This window comes from Akebia trifoliata, chromosome 3 (assembly GCF_017979445.1).
Source record: "Akebia trifoliata isolate Shusen 1 chromosome 3, ASM1797944v1, whole genome shotgun sequence".
In the NCBI taxonomy this organism is placed as follows: domain Eukaryota; kingdom Viridiplantae; phylum Streptophyta; class Magnoliopsida; order Ranunculales; family Lardizabalaceae; genus Akebia; species Akebia trifoliata.
In genome coordinates, this window is record NC_141377.1 from 54,630,432 (window position 1) to 54,650,083 (window position 19,652).

The 19,652-nt window shown below is 35.7% G+C and overlaps 1 protein-coding gene across 1 annotated transcript; it reads left to right on the forward strand.

Annotated features, from left to right (window-relative positions):
• Positions 1–2,161: 2,161 nt before the first annotated feature.
• LOC147408047 (DEA(D/H)-box RNA helicase family protein) lies at positions 2,162–18,673 on the forward strand. The gene is made up of 8 exons (XM_086436895.1): positions 2,162–2,818; positions 6,420–7,078; positions 7,708–7,902; positions 13,423–13,610; positions 14,468–14,681; positions 15,109–15,240; positions 15,351–15,526; positions 18,297–18,673. Exons 1-8 carry the CDS (start codon positions 2,431–2,433, stop codon positions 18,529–18,531), a joined length of 2,187 nt encoding a protein of 728 aa, XP_086293021.1. The 5' UTR covers positions 2,162–2,430; the 3' UTR covers positions 18,532–18,673.
• Positions 18,674–19,652: the final 979 nt, after the last annotated feature.

A 19,652-nucleotide genomic window follows, 5' to 3' on the forward strand; every position in this document is an offset into this window, starting at 1 on the left:
ACCAATTTAATACAAGAATGTCATTAACACTGTATTTGGATTGAGAGAAATGTAGAGAAGCGAAAATAAACGAGTTTCTCTTGTTTGGATTGTAAGTAGGGGAGAGAAGAGAAAATAATCAAAGAGAAGAGGAGAGAACAAAAATATATGAGTTTTATTTCTCTCCAAAAGCGGAGATAAGAGAAAAATGGAAAGAAACCCTTTTAAACTATTTCATAATTCCAACTTGCCCCTAGATCTCTTTTAAGATATTTTAAAATTTTAAAGTTGTCCCAAGTTCTCTCGTGTCAATCCAAACGTGATGGAGAGAAATAGAGTTTCTCTCCTATTCTCTTCTCTTGACGAGTTTCTTTTCTCTCAACTTCTCTCAATTCAAACATAGCCTAAATCTAAAATCCTAATAATCTCATGAAATAGTCTATTAAAGGATCCTCTGATATTTCTATGATTTGTTCTTAATGCAAGGATTACTTGATTGTACTCAATTGAGTGCTCTGACTTTGTTGCATGTTGTTTTGGCTTAGTCCATATTAGGACTCAGAGGAGTTTGACATGTGGGGGTCTGGACTTGGACCACTAAAAAAAAGGGGGATTTACCAACTTTAACAATTCAACACGTGCTCATTCAACTTGAGTTTTTCATGCAATAGTGGTCACTTGGAAGTGAGGGGTGGCAATGGGTCAGGTCATGCTACTGAATTGTGTTGAGGTAAGGGTATAATGAAAATTCACTTAGTAAGGACAATGTTTTTCATTATTATTATTATTACTAGTAGTAATAGTATTGTTGGTTGAGCAAAGTGTGTTTCACTATCACATAGGCATACTAGCCTTACTTAATAAGATCTTAAATCCCACTAAGGATCGTTTATTATTATTATTATTACTAGTAGTAATAGTATTGTTTGCTGAGCAAAGTGTGTTTCATTATCGCAAAGACATACTAGCCTTACTTAAGAAGATCTTAAATCCCACTAAGAGTCGTTTACCCACATGGATCACCATATTAGGAATCAACTACTACACGTCTATAGATTTCAAAGAAAAATATAGATATAAATAAACAAATAATTTAATAAAAAAATATTTTTTCTTTTCCAAACTAAAAAATTGACCATTAATTATTTGAAAAAATATCTTAAAACACCATTTTTATTTGATAGAAATTGAAAAAGAAATGTATCATGAAAAAACTATAAGAAATTTTAACAAAAAGAATGAATAATTTAAAATTTTCTTAAATAATTATTGATATATTTAAAAGTACACGTTATTGACAGAACAAGTAAACGTGTCAAAACGGGTTAAGTGGGTTGACGGCCCCAGCCCAGACTCAAACCATTTAATAATCGATGGGTTAACACTATTATAATCAAAATCCAATTAAGCTTGATCCAAACCCATCAATTTCATATTATTTTCAAGTCATGTTAAGATTGGCACTCCCACTTGGAAGTTATCTACTGATCCAAGGTGTATTACGCACCCACATTAGAGATACCCAAATGTTTTCAAACTGACGACATGGCTTTGTCTAAGATACTAATAAGAAATGACATAAGTACCTTATTTTATTAAGAAAATTTGATATTTTCTTAAGTGGCCTTATGCTTGAGTTGACTCTTCCTAAGGTTGAATAAAATAGAAAAAAAAAAATACAATCCTAAGATTGAAGATGGTTGATTTTGGAAAGAAATTAACTAAACTATTGATTTTGTAATTTCAAGATTAACGAAGATAGAATATTAAGTTTGAATAAGAGGCAAAAAACTTCAACCTTGAAGATGATTGATTTTGGGAAGAAAATAAGTTAGAGGTCGAAGATTATGGTATTTAGATAATTTATATTAATTTATTTGGGAAAACTTACGTCCAACGGGTATGATATCAATATCAAAATATTTTTTATTTGATGGGGTTAGTGTTTAACGTTAACATTTGGTACAAGAAAGGGTTGGAGGGATTTGAACTTTGAACATAAGATCTTGAAAACAACATCCGTAAGGTCTTACCAGTTTAGCTAACATCGATTAAGATACTCTAGTATAAAATAAAGTTTTAAGGTCATTTTTGGTATAAAATCCAATTTCGAAAGTGCATTTATTGGACTTCAGCATGTGCTCGAGGGGCACATTTTAACAAGACCTATGGAAGTGAATCAAATTCTTACAGAAACAACTGTCCAAGAGAATAAACTTATCCGAAACGCTCCACTTCATATAGTTCATCTTCTCTTCTTCGAGAAAACTTCTTGCGATTGGAAAATTTCCCATATACTCTTCATCTACTGTCTTCGATTCGTCTTCGTCACCAGTTTACATGGTTTGAGTCTCCGAGAAGTGAAAGAGAAAACATCTACTAAATTTACATGGTCTGAGAAGCGAAAATTTATACTAAATTCAGCAGAAACTCTGCTATCTTCCTGTTACAATGCTTGCAAAAGCTCCTCTAAACGTCTCCGAATCCATCAATTTTTGTGGAAAAATCTCCCAAACTCGTCATCTTCTCCATAGTTTCAGCTCGAGATCGGCTGTACATGGTCATGGACGCAACTTTGATATCAGTTACAGAGGAGGTAAGATGAAATGGGCGAAAACTAGGGGTTCGGTTAGGGCTGGATATACTCGCAAGCCTATGGAAACTCCAGGAGCTTATCAGTTAATCGATGATGAAACTGGAGAAAAGTTCATCGTTTGGGGAGACAATGAAGATGACAGTCCAATCCCCTCCAAGGAAGTTTTATCTTGGAAGCCGAAAGGTAGAGCTAAATCGAATAGAGAAGAGACCGAGAAGACGAGAGGAGATAACAATGGAGGAGGTGAGTTTGGTTTTGTGATTATTGTTTACGTTGTTCTCGGAGTAGAAATCATAGAAGTTTGATTTTTGAGTATTTTTAATTCTGTTGAAGTCGAGGAAGTTTGATTAGTTGGAAAAATGAATCAGTTTAATCTGTCAATTATTCCTGGCATTTCCTTCTGTTTTTTGTTTCTGTTTGGGGGGAATTTAATGATGGAATTAGTTAATGTTCTTTTTGCAGATTTAACTAAGTAAATTTCTGAATTGAGTGCGTAAAAATACCTCGATTCTCTTTTCCCAACAGTAGATGAATCTATAAGATATGAGCTGTAGTTGGAATTGGGATGAAGTGCGGACTTGGTCGCTCTCTTTGAAGTGTTTCACGCCCATATGAAATCTGAAAAAATGCGTACACTATTTTTGTATGACGCCTCAGAATGTGATAACATAATATTAATCCAATATTGTTCTTGTTTTCTTTTGGATACATTCTGTCTCTAGCTTGTCGGATGAGCATTACCCTTTGATAGTTTTGATGGTGATTTCTAATCCATTTTCTGATTAAGTTCCGTTCTTCCTTGAGGAAAGTGCGAAGTTGAGTCGTCCTACACCTTTTCGTTTTGGGAAATTGTGGTTATCAGATCCACGTTTTTTAGAATTGATGAGAGCTTGGTGTTCGTTATCATTTGATGGGCGTTCTGGATCCCATTTTAGATGTAAATTTAAGGCTCTCAAACATAAGCATAAGGTTTGGAATGTAGATAGTTTGGGAGGGTGGATCTAAAGAAAAAGCCAATGTTAGATGAAATTATCCTGTTGGACAAGAATGAAGGAAATATGCCATTATCTTTGGAAGAAGAAGGGAGAATATCTAATCTGAAAGTGAAATATTAGAAATTTGAGAATCTTGAGGAAATTTGTTGGGACATAAATCAGACTGCACAAGACAAGTTGGGGGAAGAGGGGGGGAGCAAAACAAATGGAAATTTTTTATACAGCCAAACCACAAGGTTGATAAGCAGGGTGGTGAACCTCTATCTGATATTGGTATATTTTAGTGGCTTGTTGGGTGATTGATCTATCTCTCCCTTACCATTTAGATATTACATATGCTGCGAGTGTTATGAGTTAGTATATGCATTATCCTCGCAATCTGCACCTTAAGGCAACACATAGGATTTTGAGGTATCTCAAGACCTCTCTTGGGAGGGTTCTTTTTTATTATTATAAAGAAGATGCATATGAAAGTAGAAGCATTTACTGATGTAGATTGGGTGACATCTATAGATGACAAAAGATCGACATCAGGATATTGTACGTTCGTGGGTGGTAACTTGGTTGCATGGAGAAGTGAAAAATAGCATGTGGTGGCTAGTTCAAGTGCAGAGGCGGAATTCAGGGCTATTCACCATGGTCTATGTGAGATACCATGGCTTAAGAATCTTTTGTAGGAACTTGGATTCCTTGTAATAGGACCAATATGGCTACATTGTGACAATATGACTACAATAAGTAGTGCATACAACCCAGTCCAACATGATTGAACGAAGCACATAGAAATTGATTGTCGCCTTATCTGGGAGAAGATTATCTCTTGTATTTTGTGTGCACCTGTAAAAATAGGTGAGCAACTTGCAGATAGTTAAATATAAGGAGTTGGTGGTATACAATTCTATTATTTTATTGGGGTATGGTGGACATTTATGCACCAACTTGAGGGGAGTTTTGTAAGGGTAAAATTGTGTTTTGCCTATCTAGTGGTATTTTTGTCACCCCAAATATATTAAAATAAATAAGAGATCCAAGTTACGTGAAACATATAATATCTTTCCCCCCTTTCTCTCTTCTTTTTTAGGTTGTCCATATAGGCTTACATTCAAATATCTATATTTCTTCTAAAGTTTTCTCAATATAATGAGATTGACCAAGAAAAATACGACTAATGGTTCTGGTTATTTTAATTCCCAATATTGTGTCAGCCTATCTAAGACCTTTTATGTCAAAGTTTTGTGACAAAAGAGTTCTGTTTCTCTTACTGCGTCTCATTCTCATTAATTTTAAAACCTTTAGTTATAGCCACTTGATCAAACTTCTTACATCCCTGCTTGTGTGCCTGTTTTAAACCATACAATCACTTGAATAAAATTTGAAGATTTTATGTTCTTGACATGGTATTTAAACCCTTTAGATTGGTCCAGATAGATTTCTTTTTCAAGGTCACTGTTCAAAAAAGTTGTTTTTTAAGATCGCATTTGCACTCCAGGGTTTACATCTTGGAGATAGTTGTACTGATTTCCAAGTTTTATTGGACATTAGGGAGTTCATGTCATCATTGATGGTTTCTTTCATTGCATCCAAAGAGGATAAACCTTGGCTTTTTTCTATTGTAGAATGATCTTCTAAGTAAATACATTGTTGTCTGAGCCAAAATCTTTGGCCACCCTGTCCTTTCTACTCCCTAGATTCTATACCAAAGTCTCTATTTTCTTCAATCATAGGTTCATTTACCTAGGTTGAGTAAGCTCAACTATTCGATTAGTTTGTGAATCCCTCACTTTTCTAGATTCAAATTGATGTAAGTGTAAATCAAGAGAGATAATTACAATTTTTTATATTAACCCTATGAATCTGCTCACACCTTTGATTAGTTTAATGACCTAAGAATACACTGTTAGATCCTCTTCCAAGTTTGGGCCTCTCAGGATCAATTAGTTTGACATAACCCAGGAGCTTCAAACTCTAAAAATAATTTATTTTTGGCTTTCTATCTTTCCTTAGCTGAAAGGGAGTTATTTTTGTTTTGCAATGGATATTGTTTATTACATAACATAATGTTAAAAGAGCTTCTCCCGTAGATTTTGAGGGATCTCCTAAGCTTTTGAATAATGCACTCACTTGGAATTGTTCATTTATCTTCACCCCTTTGTTAGTATTCACGCTTGATCTTCTGTAACTTGTAGGATTGAGCAAACACCAATTTATTGTCAAGTACTGTCAACAATATAAAAGTTAAGATATCGACGTATGACGTGTTTTTTTTTTGTTTCAACTTCTGTAGAGCACCCCAAATGTCCATTGTCATACCTAATGATCAGTATCATCATATTTACTTGAAGGTGCAAACTTGGTAAGTTGGTGAACTCTGAGTAGTAATAGCAGGGACCTGGTTCAAAACCCATTTTCAAGGGAGCAGATGAGTTCGGACCAGTGTTTTCTATGTCCACGTTTTTTTGAGCTGCCTTGAAGTTGATGCTATTTTCTTATTCATCTTGTCTCCCAACATGGTCGTGCTTTAGCCGGAGTATTGGTGTTCTAACATCATCAGTCTTCCAATTCCAACAAGAAGGCCAAAAATGAGGTGGTTAATGGTAGCAACAATAGATATGAAGTCACTTGCCTTACAAAGAAAGATGCTGATTTCAAGGCGATGATTAGGACCACGTTGATGAGTTAGTCGCACTAAAATTAAGCAATTTGTCTTGATTCAAATAATTTTTTTTTGTAAATTGTGAAACGGTTCAATGACTTCAGATTTATGACATATTTCTTATCATCTCTCATCGGTGTAGTTAGTAATTTCGGGTTACCTTTCCTGAGGCTGCAAAGTTTTTTCTGTACCACAGGTGTTGCCTCTGCTGCAACCACTACCAGCAATGATGACCCCACAACTCTTCACCGGGGTGTAGCTGGAAGTTTTGGTAGATTGAAGGCACAGAGAGTAAGAGCTCTCTCTAAAAAAGTTTCCCGTATTAAGCAAGACAATTTTGAAGATGATTATGGGAATTCAGGTCTAAATGATACACCTCTCAGTGGATCAGATAGTTCGGATTCAGAACATGAGTTTGTGGCACAAAAGATGAAGAAGGGTGTGCTTAGACATCCGGGAAGCATTTCAAGAGCATCCCACTCACGAGAAGTTAAAGATACAATTGGTGGTACCGAGGCAATAATGAACACAAACCGTCCTGACATAAACACTGACCTTGGTTTTAAGAAGCTTCCAAGAAATAAAACTACTTTGCTTAGACCTCATGTGAATGATGTTGAAATGGACGAACCAAATGTTTCATTTCCGAGATCTGCCGGTTCTTCGCTAAGAGGTTGGGGTGGTGTGCCCATCGAGGACTCGGCATTTGTTTCGACAAATCTTTTAAAGCAGCGTCGGAAGATGTCTGCGGACACTGGATTTTTTAGCCGGAAATCATTCAAAGATGTGGGATGCAGTGAGGATGTGATTGAAAGTCTAAGGGGTCAGCTTTTCATTCGTCCTTCTCATATTCAGGTATGTCTCACTTAATACTCACTGGTTATATGTTCATAGAATATGTGATGAGATATAAAATGATTAACATGTGGGGAAGAATCTAAGGTACCTACCGGGTAGTCCCTAAGATCTGTCTACCAATGGCATATTTATGCCTAAACATGACCTAGTTGGATGATGATGATGATCCAATGTAGAATTATGGATGTGAACCATTCACCTACTTTCTGTTCTTCCTAAGATTTCCTAGCAAACATTGAACAGTGGGTGCCTCTGCACTGCCGTCCACCTCATGTACAAGTTTAGTGTCTGCCCAATTCTTTAATATTTATGTGATAATGTGCATTCATTAATAGATTTGTTCTTTAATAGTAGGATTAAACAGCTTACTTAAGTGCTCTATATATGTTCTTCAAAGATCTTGATAAAAAAGTTTTCTCTAGGGAGTTCATTTAGCTCTTACAATCCATGTTTGGGAAGCCATTTCAGATCTTAAGGATGCTTAGATGTGTATTTCTGAAGTAAACCATTGCTTAGGCATTGCTAAATCAAAACTCCATGAGGGATAATGGTTTATTTTCTTTAACCCAATTCTTTTCTGTTCTGCACGAGTCTTAACTTATGTTTAGCATGTGACACAACTGTAGGCCATGGCATTTGGTTCTGTTATTGAGGGAAAGAGTTGCATTATAGCTGATCAAAGTGGGTCTGGAAAGACTTTAGCATATCTTACACCAGTGATACAGCGTCTTAGGCAAGAAGAGCTCCAAGGACTAGGCAAATCCTCATCAAGGAGCCCTCGAGTAGTAATATTGGTACCCACTGCTGAGTTGGCTTCTCAGGTAAGTCTTTATGAGCCATCTTTTCCCATCTCTATTTCTTTCATTCTTATTTTTTCTTATTTTTTTCCTTGTTTTAAAAAAAAATGTTATTTCCTTTAGTTATCTTTGTGTGCTCATTGTTACTAAAAGAAAATGCATGCTATGTAGTTTTGGTTGCTTTCCATTTCACTTGTCTTTAATTGTTTCTTTCTATGAAAGATGTAATTTTACCTATAACCTCTTAAGTTAGACATTTGTTAATCATGTCATTTTTTTTTCTTTCATGTTTTCTAGTGGAAGAACTACTGGAATGCATTTATCCATTTCCACATTTTTTTAAAGAAATCTATGAAACTAGGCATAATTTGAATCATATCATCATCTACTTCTTACCTAAAAACTTGGTGTTGGAAACATGAATCCAATATTGCTATTCATTATGAGTAATTTATGGAAATTAACGTGTTGATAGCAAAGAGGGTGATAATAACACTAAATTTTTTCATAAGATGGCCAATTATCATAGAAAAAATAACCAAATAACAAACTTGATGATCAATGGGACTATGGTAGAAGGGGAAGAGGGTATTCGAGAGGGGGTAGTGGGCTACTACAAAGAACTTTATAGGGAAAGAGAGGAAAGGAGACCTCGTCCTGATAATCTCGAATTCAACAAGTTAACTCATGAAGAAAGGGTGAGGTTGGAAAGGCAGATTGGGGAGGATGAAGTGAGATTGGTTGTTGCTTCTATGGGTGGAAACAAAGCACCGGGGCCAGATGGTTTTACAATGGAATTTTTCAAACATTGTTGGGAAATTGTAGCCGAGGATTTCATGAAGGTGGTTTGGGAGTTACAGGAAAAAGATTGCTTAGATTATGCCCTTAATAATACCTTTGTGGCTTTGATTCCCAAAAGAGTGGGGGCGATTGACTTGAATGATTTTAGGCCTATTAGTTTAGTGGGATCGGTGTACAAAATTATTTCCAAGGTGCTGGCAAACAGATTGAAAGAAGTTTTGAAGAATTTAATTGGTCCTGAACAAGATGCGTTCCTCAGGGGAAGACAAATTCTGGATGGAGTGTTAATGGCTAATGAATGTCTAGATTCTAGGATTAAGGATAAGAAGGTGGGGCTCATAGGAAAAATCGATATGCAAAAAGCTTACGATCATGTGAGTTGGGATTTTTTGGAGTATATGTTAGGTAGGATGGGCTTTGGTGACAAGTGGATTGGGTGGGTGATGAAGTGTGTTACTTCAGTTTCTTTTTCTATTTTAGTTAATGGGAGTCCGACAGGATATTTTAGGAGCTCTAGGGGTTTGAGACAGGGTGATCTGTTATCCCCATTTTTATTCCTTATAGTGACAGAGGCTTTTGGGAAATTGTTCAGGAGGGGGGTTGAGCTAGGAAGGTTATCCGGTTTTAGAGTTAACAGTGAGGGTCCGTTGATTTCGCACTTGCAGTTCGCAGATGACACCATAGTGTTCTTAGATCCTTCTAGAGAACAAGTAAGAGTTCTTTGGGTTTTATTGTGCTGTTTTGAAGCAATTTCAGGTCTTCATGTCAACTTGCAGAAAAGTAAGTTGTTTGGGGTTGGTGAGGTTGTTAACCTTCCAGTCTTAGCAGCTACTTTGGGGTGCAGCAGTGATACGCTTCCTTCTTCCTATTTAGGTTTACCTTTAGGAGCTCCGTATTGTAGTAAAAACATTTGGGAGGGAGTGATCGAGAAAATGGAAAAGAAATTGAGTACTTGGAAGGCAAAGTATCTTTCCAAAGGGGGTAAGGTTACATTGATCAAAAGTAGTTTAACGAGTATTCCGATTTACTTCTTATCCCTTTTTTCGTTGCCTAAATCGGTGGAAGTTAAGATTGAAAGACTCATGAAGAATTTTCTGTGGAATGATAATAATGGTGGTAGAAAGTATCATTTGGTGAATTGGAAAATGGTTTGCACCCCAAAGAAGAATGGAGGCTTGGGGATTAGAGGGCTAAGACTAATAAATAAAGTTCTCTTGGACAAGTGGCTTTGGCGGTTCGGGGAAGAAAGAGACAACTTGTGGAGGAAGGTGGTTCGGGCTAAATATGGAGAGAAGAAGTTTGGTTGGTATAGTAAGGAGGCTAGAGGAACTTATGGGTGTAGTGTGTGGAGAGGTGTTATGAAGGGTGTTGATAAGTTTGATAGGGAGATTAGATTCAAAGTTGGGTTGGGAGACAAGGTTAGATTTTGGGAGGATCTTTGGTGTGGTACTTCTTCTCTGTCTATCCAATTTCCATCTTTGTATGTTTGCTCTTTGAAAAAAAATAACTCAGTACAGCAGTGTCTGATTCGAGACGGGAACACGAATTCTTGGGATCTGGGATTTAGGAGGAATTTCAATGATTGGGAATTGACGGAGGTCACATCTCTTCTAGCTCTCCTTAATTCGATTCAATTCAGAGAGAACGAGCAGGACAGAAGAGAATGGTTCAAGGCTAAGGATAAGAAATTTTCTGTTAAGTCTTTCTATGATTGTTTGCTTCCGTTGCATGAGGTATCTTTTTCTCCATCTATCATTTGGTCAACTCTTGTTCCTTCTAAGGTGTCTTTCTTTTTATGGCTTGCTTCTTTGGGAAGAATCTTAACTTTGGATAATTTGATCTATCGGGGGTGGATAACCCCAAACTTCTGCCATCTTTGTTTGAGGGATGGGGAGTCAACCAACCACATTCTTATACATTGTTCTTTCGCCCGTATTATTTGGATGTTCTTCTTATCTCGTTTCCAGGTGGATTGGGTTCTTCCATTTTCTATATTTGGGCTTTTAGAGGGTTGGAGTTTCAATATCTTCTCTGCTAGAAAGAGGTATCTTTGGACTATCCTTCCATTCGCCATTGCTTGAGGTCTTTGGAAAGAGCGTAACAACAGGATGTTCCATAGCAAGGAGAGCTTGCCTCATACGGTGATTTTAGAGATTCTGGGATTTCTTTTCTTCTGGTCAAAGATGAGTAAAGATTTTGAGGGATTGAGTTTCCAAGATTTTATTTTTAATTGGGATATGATTTGTGAACCATAGCCTCCCGTCGGGCGTGTTTTCATTTTTTTGTATTTTCTCTTTATTGTTTTTATGGTTCTGTTGTTTGGGGGCTATCTCAGCCTCCTCTTATCCTTTTTCTTTCATTAATAAAATTTATATTTATCAAAAAAGAAATGAATCGAAGGATGATGATTAGTGGTAATAAATAACAAAACTTTTACATAGGTTCCCAATCAGAAGCAATCATCCTCCATTCGGGCTTGGGACTGGCAATGCGAAAAGCACTACACTAGATTAGTTCCAATGTCTCTGATAGTTTGGGCAAGACTTTGATGATGATGATTAGTAAAAGGACATGTGATTGAGACTTATTACCAATAATATTGAATGTAACTTAAATGGTGTAATTACATTTGTAGTCTTAATCTCATGCATGTAAAATATGTTTTTAGATATAAAAATTAGAAAATCAAAAGAGTAAGAAATCGAGAGATATAAGGAAAATAAAGCCAAGTATCTGGAGAATCCAATGGGGTGAGAGGACTGTCCAATTAGTCTAACATACAGGTGTAGTGCTAGCTGGCATCCAATTTTCCTTTCCCCGTTAATTTTTATGTAATATTTCTGTAGTTCATAAAATTTTACAATATTTCTGTTGTGATGGAAATATATATATTTTTTTGATAAATATAAATTTTATATAGATGAGAAAGGAGAAAAGGAGGCTGAGATAGCCCCCAAACAACAGAACTAGAAAAACCAACAAGGCAAAAAAAAAAAGAAAGAAAGAGAGGAAAAAAGATACAGCCCAGAATATTTTTAGCATCAATTTTTAGTACTACAACCAAAAATTGCCAGCACAAACTAGGGCTGGCAACGGATCGGTTCGGTACCGGATCAGTGCCCATCCGATACCCCGGATCCGGAATTTTTACCATACAATCCGATTAATGATGTTATCAAATCCATAACCGATCCGATCCGATGCAGCACCAAGAACATTCAATTTTTTTTAATATAGAAATTGGGTTTTGGGAATAAAAAATCCTATCCATCAAGAACACCACCACCAAAATCTCTTACTGTTCACACACATCAAGCAGGGCCTATTGTAGTTACCCAAAAACACAAATTAAATTAAAAAAGTTACAAAGAATAAAGTAGGTTTTCTAAAGAAGGCATACCTTCATGGTTGAATGATGGAAGCCCAACAACATCAACAACAGAATCATCACCACTTGTTTGAACAAAATCAATAGAGATCAGAGAGTTGATTCTTGGGTTAATTTGGAAGTGAGTTCTCCTTTGTAAAGTTCCTTAACAAGATTCTCGATGATTTCGCGATGGATCCATGCTTGGATCTCAGTCTTGATTGAGCTCTAACAGAGCGTTAATGGCAGATGTGTTGTAATCATCTTTTCCATTATCTTCAACTTTAGGAAGAGCGGCAATGGAACACTCAAATCGCAACCATGAAGAGAGAGAGAGGGAGGATGATGGGTCTGGAGGAGAAAGAAGAAAGGGTTTTGGGTGAACAAGTTGAGAACGACGGGTTTGAGGAAAACATGAGGGTTTTGTATAATGTCTTCGGATCGGTTTTTTATCGGATTGGATTAGGGCTGATCCAAACCCGATCTGAAAATTATTGGATCTGTTATTTCTAATCCGATCCGAAAATTCTAAATTTAGATCCAGACCCAATTTTTTCGGATCGGATACCGGCTAAATATCGGATTATTACCAGCCCTAGCACAAACACATTCACATAAAGTTCACCCCTTGCAACATGTTCCATTTACCATTTACAATGGTTCCATTGATGAATTGTATGCCATATGAGTTTTTACTTTTTACACTTATTTACCAAGGCAGGGTGTTGTAGGAAGCCCTTCCCCAAGGTATGCTTTGGGGGTGTAAGCCTCTCAAAACATTGACTTGGATCATAATTTTCTATAGTAGGTCTAGCACGATATAAAGCACAACGGTCGTCTTCTCAATGTCTATCCCCACATAAAGAGGGGTTCATATTCAATTTTGCACGTATCTTGATGATAACTTTTAACTTTATTATCTCCCCTTTCCAAGAGTACCCCTCCAACTTCTTATCTTTCCTCTTCTACCCCTTTCCAAGAATACTCCTTCAACTTTATATATTTCCTATCATCTTTGTCCCCTTTTCAACAATACCCCTCTAACTTTATTGTTTCTTGTCTTCTATCCCCTTAACCCCAAAGATGGCATGGGCAAACTCTAGTGTGTACGTACACGATTAAAATATGTATAATTATTAGTTAATGGGCATTTAATTCTAATCTCTAACAAGCTGTAACACATGTTTGTTAGGAGAGAACTAAGAAAAAAATAAGGTTGCACCATCTATAGGCGGTAGGCCACAAATGCTCCATGTTACATCATAGTTTCTTTGTCTTGTAAATAAATGGATATTGTCATGCAATTTGATGCACATGATGAATCTTGTCTGATGGTTTCATATGGCTTTTTCTTAATGCACTCTTAAGTTTTGCAGGTGTTAGGTAATTGCCGATCCATGTCAAAGTTTGGGGTCCCTTTCCGATCCATGGTAGCAACAGGTGGGTTTCGACAGAGAACTCAATTAGAAAGTCTTCAGCAAGATTTAGACGTTCTCATTGCGACACCTGGTCGCTTTATTTTCCTTCTTAAAGAAGGCTTCTTGCAGCTAACAAACCTGAAATGGTAAGCCATCCAAGTTGCATGTACAACCTTGTTTTTGATGATTTAGACTTGAGATATGAACTTCCGGCAATGTCATTGGAAAACAGGACAATACTAACATGATCCTCAATGACCCCACGAACCAAACATGCCATGTGGTGCACTCTTTCACGCACAATAACCCCATCCTAGACTCATCATGTACCAATTTTTTTGATGTGAAGGTCCTCGGTCCTCCAAGGGTTGAGAACAAATTCATGGGGTCAGTAAACCTGAAAGACTGTGTGACATGCATGTTTGGAATATACAAGTTCTATGGATGCTGTGCTGACAAGTAAACGATATTTTTTTGACAACTTTCCTCTTCTGTTTTATACACATGAATAGAATCTGGACTCACGTATTGATGGGTTCCACTACCGAAGACCCCCCCCCCCCCCCTCCCCCCCCTTTTCCATAAAATAAAAATAAATTCTAATTAGGAAGAAACATTTCAGGCTTCATAAAGGTTCTGTGAGATATTAAGAAGGTTGATACTAGTAAGACTAAGAAAGCCCCCTTCACAACCAACACCTGCCCTGGTTATTCAGCCAGTCCTACACCGATACACGTGTTTGCGTCATTGTTTTATAGATCTTAACCATACGATTTATTGAATGTTCTTCTCGGCCATCCCGCTTCTCTAAATTGGATGGATAGGATCATCCATTTTGGCCTCTTTTTGGCTTTAGGGACATCCTAGTGGACCTCTCTCTCTCCTCTCCTCCTCTCCTGGCCTGACTTTACTCTTCCAATTTGCAAAATGTTGTTTTTATTATAAGATGCAATTCCAGTTGGTATTAGAATTGATATCAACTTTACTTTTTCTGTGTTGTCAGTGCTGTTCTAGATGAGGTAGATATACTCTTTGGTGATGAAGACTTTGAACAAGTGTTGCAATGCTTGGTTAATTCTGCTCCTGTTACCACACAATATCTCTTCGTGACTGCAACTTTGCCAGTGGACATCTATAACAAGCTAGTTGAAGTTTTTCCTGATTGTGAAGTGATCATGGGACCTGGTATACACCGAACAAGCTCTGGCCTTGAAGAGGTTGGTTTGTTGAAACATGTCTTCGGTTCTTGACATTTTCTCTGTATATATTTCTATAACAAGGAGAATGATTTAGTCTTTTTATTGCTTCATTTTTTGTCATTGTCGTGGATTTTTTTTATTGAGGTTTCCCAATTTATTGTCGTTATTGGATTCAAAATGATGGGGCATCATTTTGTAATCTTGGTTCTCCAATTATGGAGAAGTTTCCAAGTTGGAAAATAGGTTGCAGTCATTGCAGTTGGGTTGGTCAACTAAAATTCCACTATTATTCACTAAGAGTGTTATATAATCTCTATAGGTTCTTAACTAATATGGAAAATTAAGGTAAAGAAAAAAAATTTAGAAAAGCAAATCAAAACCTTGTGTTAGTCTTGGACATGCTTTGGAACTATTTATCTTATTTCAAAAACAACTTGGTATGCAGGTACTTGTAGATTGCAGTGGAGATGATAGAATGGAGAAAACTCCAGAAACAGCATTCCTCAATAAGAAATCTGCTTTATTGCAGCTTGTAGAAGAAAGTCCAGTTTCCAAAACTATTATTTTCTGCAACAAGGTTAGTTTGAATGCTAAATAATTAATTTTTTCTCAACTTTTCAAAAATAGCTTTATTTATAACTAAGTCCCCCCCCCCCCCCCCCCCCCCTTTCCACCTTTCCCCTGCAGATTGAGACTTGCAGAAAAGTTGAGAACATATTAAAACGTTTTGATAGAAAAGAAATTCGTATTCGGGTCTTGCCATTCCATTCTGCTTTGGCACAAGAATCACGCACTGTGAATATGAAGGAGTTTCTCAATTCTCAATCTAAAGAAGACTCTCTGTTTCTGATTTGCACTGATAGGTACTGTGGTAAACTATCTGATTATTTCCCTGTTGTAAAAGCTTCTATGGTTAACACTTCTTTTGTTTATATTTCTTTTTTTCATTTAAAAAAATGTCTTTGGATAAGATTTTATGTATTCATAAAAGGGGAATAACCCCACAATGCAAGATTTACACACAAAGGAAAATCTACGTACTATTAATTCTCCCAAGCTAGAAAGATAAAAGCAGAAAATCACCCACTATTTATTTCATGGTATTATATTTCAACATATTCCTTAAATAAACTGAAACTGAAACTGATAGGTACTGTGGTAAACTACCTGACAGGTTTTCCTTTCGTAAACAATTCTATGGTAAAGGTTTCTTTTGTTTATTCTTCCTTTTTCCATTACAACAAACAATATCTATATTTTTTTTTATGAGAGTTCGGTTATTAATGCCTAGAGAAAACCACTACAATTCAAGATTTACAAATAATGTAAAATCTAAGGAGAATGGATTCTCCCTAGCTAGAAAGATAAAAGCTGAAGATCATCTGCTTGAGTTGTCTGCATGGGATTAAATTTCGACATATTTCCTTGAAATATATTGATTTCCCTAGAGACCAAAATAAAGCATTACTGACATTTTCGTTCCTCAAAATATATTTTCAACATGTTTCATATTCAAAATTATGTAGAACTTTGTTCAAATAGTAAGACTTATGATGGGCCTGTTTACATATAATTTTAAACAATTATTATATGAATGGGTTACATGCATGATCTATTCTTTTAAATTTTAAAATTAGAAAACATAGGATACCTAGTTAGTAGGTCAATGTAGTCATGACACCTTTAGGCTCTAAGTTTGCTGTTTTAATTTTACCTAATGAACTGACATGATTATGAATATTTAAACGTGTAAGTCCAGCATTTTTTTTTGACAAGTGTGCAAGCCCAACAATTAGAGTACAATTATCAAATAACTGTATCAGCATGTACCCCAAATGCCAAGGTACTAAATTTGATTTTGATGTTCCTTCATCTAGGAAAATGGAGAACTATTTCAATCGTTGTGGAAATTAATACAATTTCTGTGGAAATGATGGAAATATTACGGACATGATTGAAATATTGAGGAAATTTTCATTGAAGTTGAAATGATAAAATAGACATGAAAATACACTCATAAGTCATGAAATGACAATAAACAACTATATGGATTTTGTAAATAAAGATCATTCAGGTTTGCTACACATTGATGCTTTTATTTGTGAGTACATAACCAAAAGTTGTTCTACATGGAAACTAGAATAATAATAATTTCACTACAGGCACCTTAATATGTAAAATCCCCTTTGCTTAAAAAAGCAAACTATTCAGTATTACATTCATACATTATTATATTATTTAATATGCATGAATATTTACTAATATATTCAACTAATTAGAATACGGACAATTGTATATTTTTGTTTGTATTAACGTGCTAATAGGCTTAGAATACTTCAAGATAGGATAAGACGGAGATATTTAACTAATCATAATTTATTTCATCTAATGAAAGGATTTTGTGTAATTTACAAGTCCTTCCTACATCACTTTATTATTTTTATACATTTTATCGATATATTTCCATCAAATCTTACACTTTTATACCTGAAATCAGATTATTTCAATGGAAATTTACTGTTCACTGAAATATTTCACGAAATGAATAATGTTTTCAATCAAACTATTTACTAAAAGAAACTGTTGGTAAATTCTGTTAGTCTTGTGGAAATGAATTTATTTTAATATCTTTCGAGGAAAATGTTAAATTTTATTACGATGCAGAATGCTGTGAATCATGCTGTTCTTACTACAAGTGGTCTGTTGTGATATTATGAGTTATATTTATGCTTTTCTGCTTGTTTTATCATTACCTGAGTTTTTAAACTGTATTTTTTATTATTAATTTCTATAGTATCTTCATAATTTTTGAAATTCTGTAATTTTTCGCACTTAATATTTTTGCATTTCCAAGCCGACCATAATAAGGAATATCTTATTATAAAATCTTGGTTATCTCAATTAGAATTGAAACTGGTATAGGCCACTCCCTTGGATTCTTAAAGGATTGAGCTCCAAAAGGACAACTTTCAATTGATATTTCAATTATTCAATCTTCTGTCACCTACCTAAATATCTGGAATTTATTTTGTGCCGTATGGTACATAAATAATTGGTAGCGCAGATTGTTCTCTGATCATTTGAGTCATCTAACATGTTCATGATTTTCAATCGATCCATGATGCATAGAAACGTTATGTTTGTTATAAGTTGGATTTCTTAATGATATTATATTTTAGAAAGAAATTCTCCTAGTGCTAGAAATGAATACCGCATTCCATTCAAATCTCTAGCATGACACAAGTGATGCCATCCTCCATATTTTTAACTCAAATCATCTTCCATCTGAGTTTTTTAAATCCAACTTTCAGTAAATTCCTTTATCTAATTTTGGACCTATCCAAACACAAAAAATTATTTTCTGATTTCCATGTTTAGAAAATAGTTGACCTGTTCTATACTGTTTCTCTCTCTCAAGAGGAATATTTAACCGTCATGGTTTGTGGATGATTGGATGGGAAGAATCTGTCCTCCCTGCATGTGGCACACACAAGGGGTGGCTCCTTGGAGGGACCCATTGAATGGTGGGTGCACACACACCCATGCATGTTTGCTTCATGGTAAGGTGTGCCAACAACACATATGGGGTTTTCCATGAGTACTGATCTGAATCTCTTGCAAACTTTGGTGTAGGGCTTCACGGGGGATCGACTTTGCAGGTGTAGATCATGTGGTACTTTTTGACTTCCCTCGGGAACCAAGCGAGTATGTCCGGCGTGTTGGCAGGACTGCTAGGGGTGCTGGAGGCAAAGGGAAGGCATTTGTTTTCGTAGTCGGTAAGCAAGTTTCCTTGGCACGAAGGATAATGGCAAGAAATGAAAAGGGCCATCCAGTACATGATGTTCCCTCTGCTCATGTGGACTGGTGAGCTAGAAACCTGTCTTCACCACATTTGAATCCTCTCTTGTATGCTTAACACCAGAAAAGAAGATACAAAGGAATCTCATTTTTCTTCTTGAATAACAAGAGTTGTTTCATATAAACATGATAAGCCCATTTTTCTTGTTAAATAGTTCTGATGTACATGTTGCCACCACATCCGGGTACTAGATTTCTTACCCCAACCACTTTCAAATCTTTAAAAGTTGACATCATCATCATCGAAGACTTGTCTCAAAATTGGTATCTGAGGAGTTTGACACTTGCAATGATTAATATTTACCAACCAGTGATCTACATTTATGTGCGTACATCATAAGTAATATGGGTTTTTGGCATTGTAATCGCAGTTGTATACTTGAATCTTGTCATGTCAGTGGTATATTTGATAAAAGAGTTTAAATTCTCTCCAAATATGTTATCATATAAAGTAATTTTTAAAAAGAAATTTGTTGGACTTTTATGCAATTAATGGAACTTGAGGAAAAACTAGTGAAATTAAATACAAAGGACCAAAGTATTTTCTCTTACAAAATAAAAGTAAACCAAGAACTCTATAATTCAAAGTATTGAGCCAAATAAGGATTCCTTGTCCCTCAGCCAAATGAGTAAAGAAAGTTCCAGACAAAGAATCACAGTTCTCTTTAAACATTAGGAAAGAAGACTACGATATCGTATGTATTTGTAATTGAACCAAATTTTATAATGTGCCCAATTTGATCATCCAGAATCATCCATGCATTTTTTCCTTTCTTCCTTTTACTTGATCAAGGCGCAGCAACAACAATAACACCTTCCAAAGATTACCTTTGAGAGCTACATCTTTTGTAATTGAATGGCAATGACATCAATGACCATGCTTGCATAGTAAGTTGAATGCCCTTGAATCCTAGTATTACTTCAATACAAATCCTATATTGATTGCAATCACAAAAGCAAGTAACAAGTACAAAATTATATCTTGTTAATGGTTCTTATACTTTGCGACTTTGAAGATATAATAGGTACAATACATCATCTCCCAGGATGTAATAAGAGTTGGGATTTATTTTTCTACTAGTCCAATGCCTAATTTTTTTTCTCTCTAAATGGGAACGGTTATATTGCCAT

Coding starts and splice junctions, on each gene's coding strand:
- LOC147408047 (XM_086436895.1), top strand. CDS start 2,431: ATGCTTGCAAAAGCTCCTCTAAACGTCTCCGAATCCATCAATTTTTGT. Junction 7,079..7,707: donor TTCGTCCTTCTCATATTCAG/GTATGTCTCACT, acceptor ACACAACTGTAG/GCCATGGCATTTGGTTCTGT. Junction 15,241..15,350: donor CTATTATTTTCTGCAACAAG/GTTAGTTTGAAT, acceptor TTTCCCCTGCAG/ATTGAGACTTGCAGAAAAGT.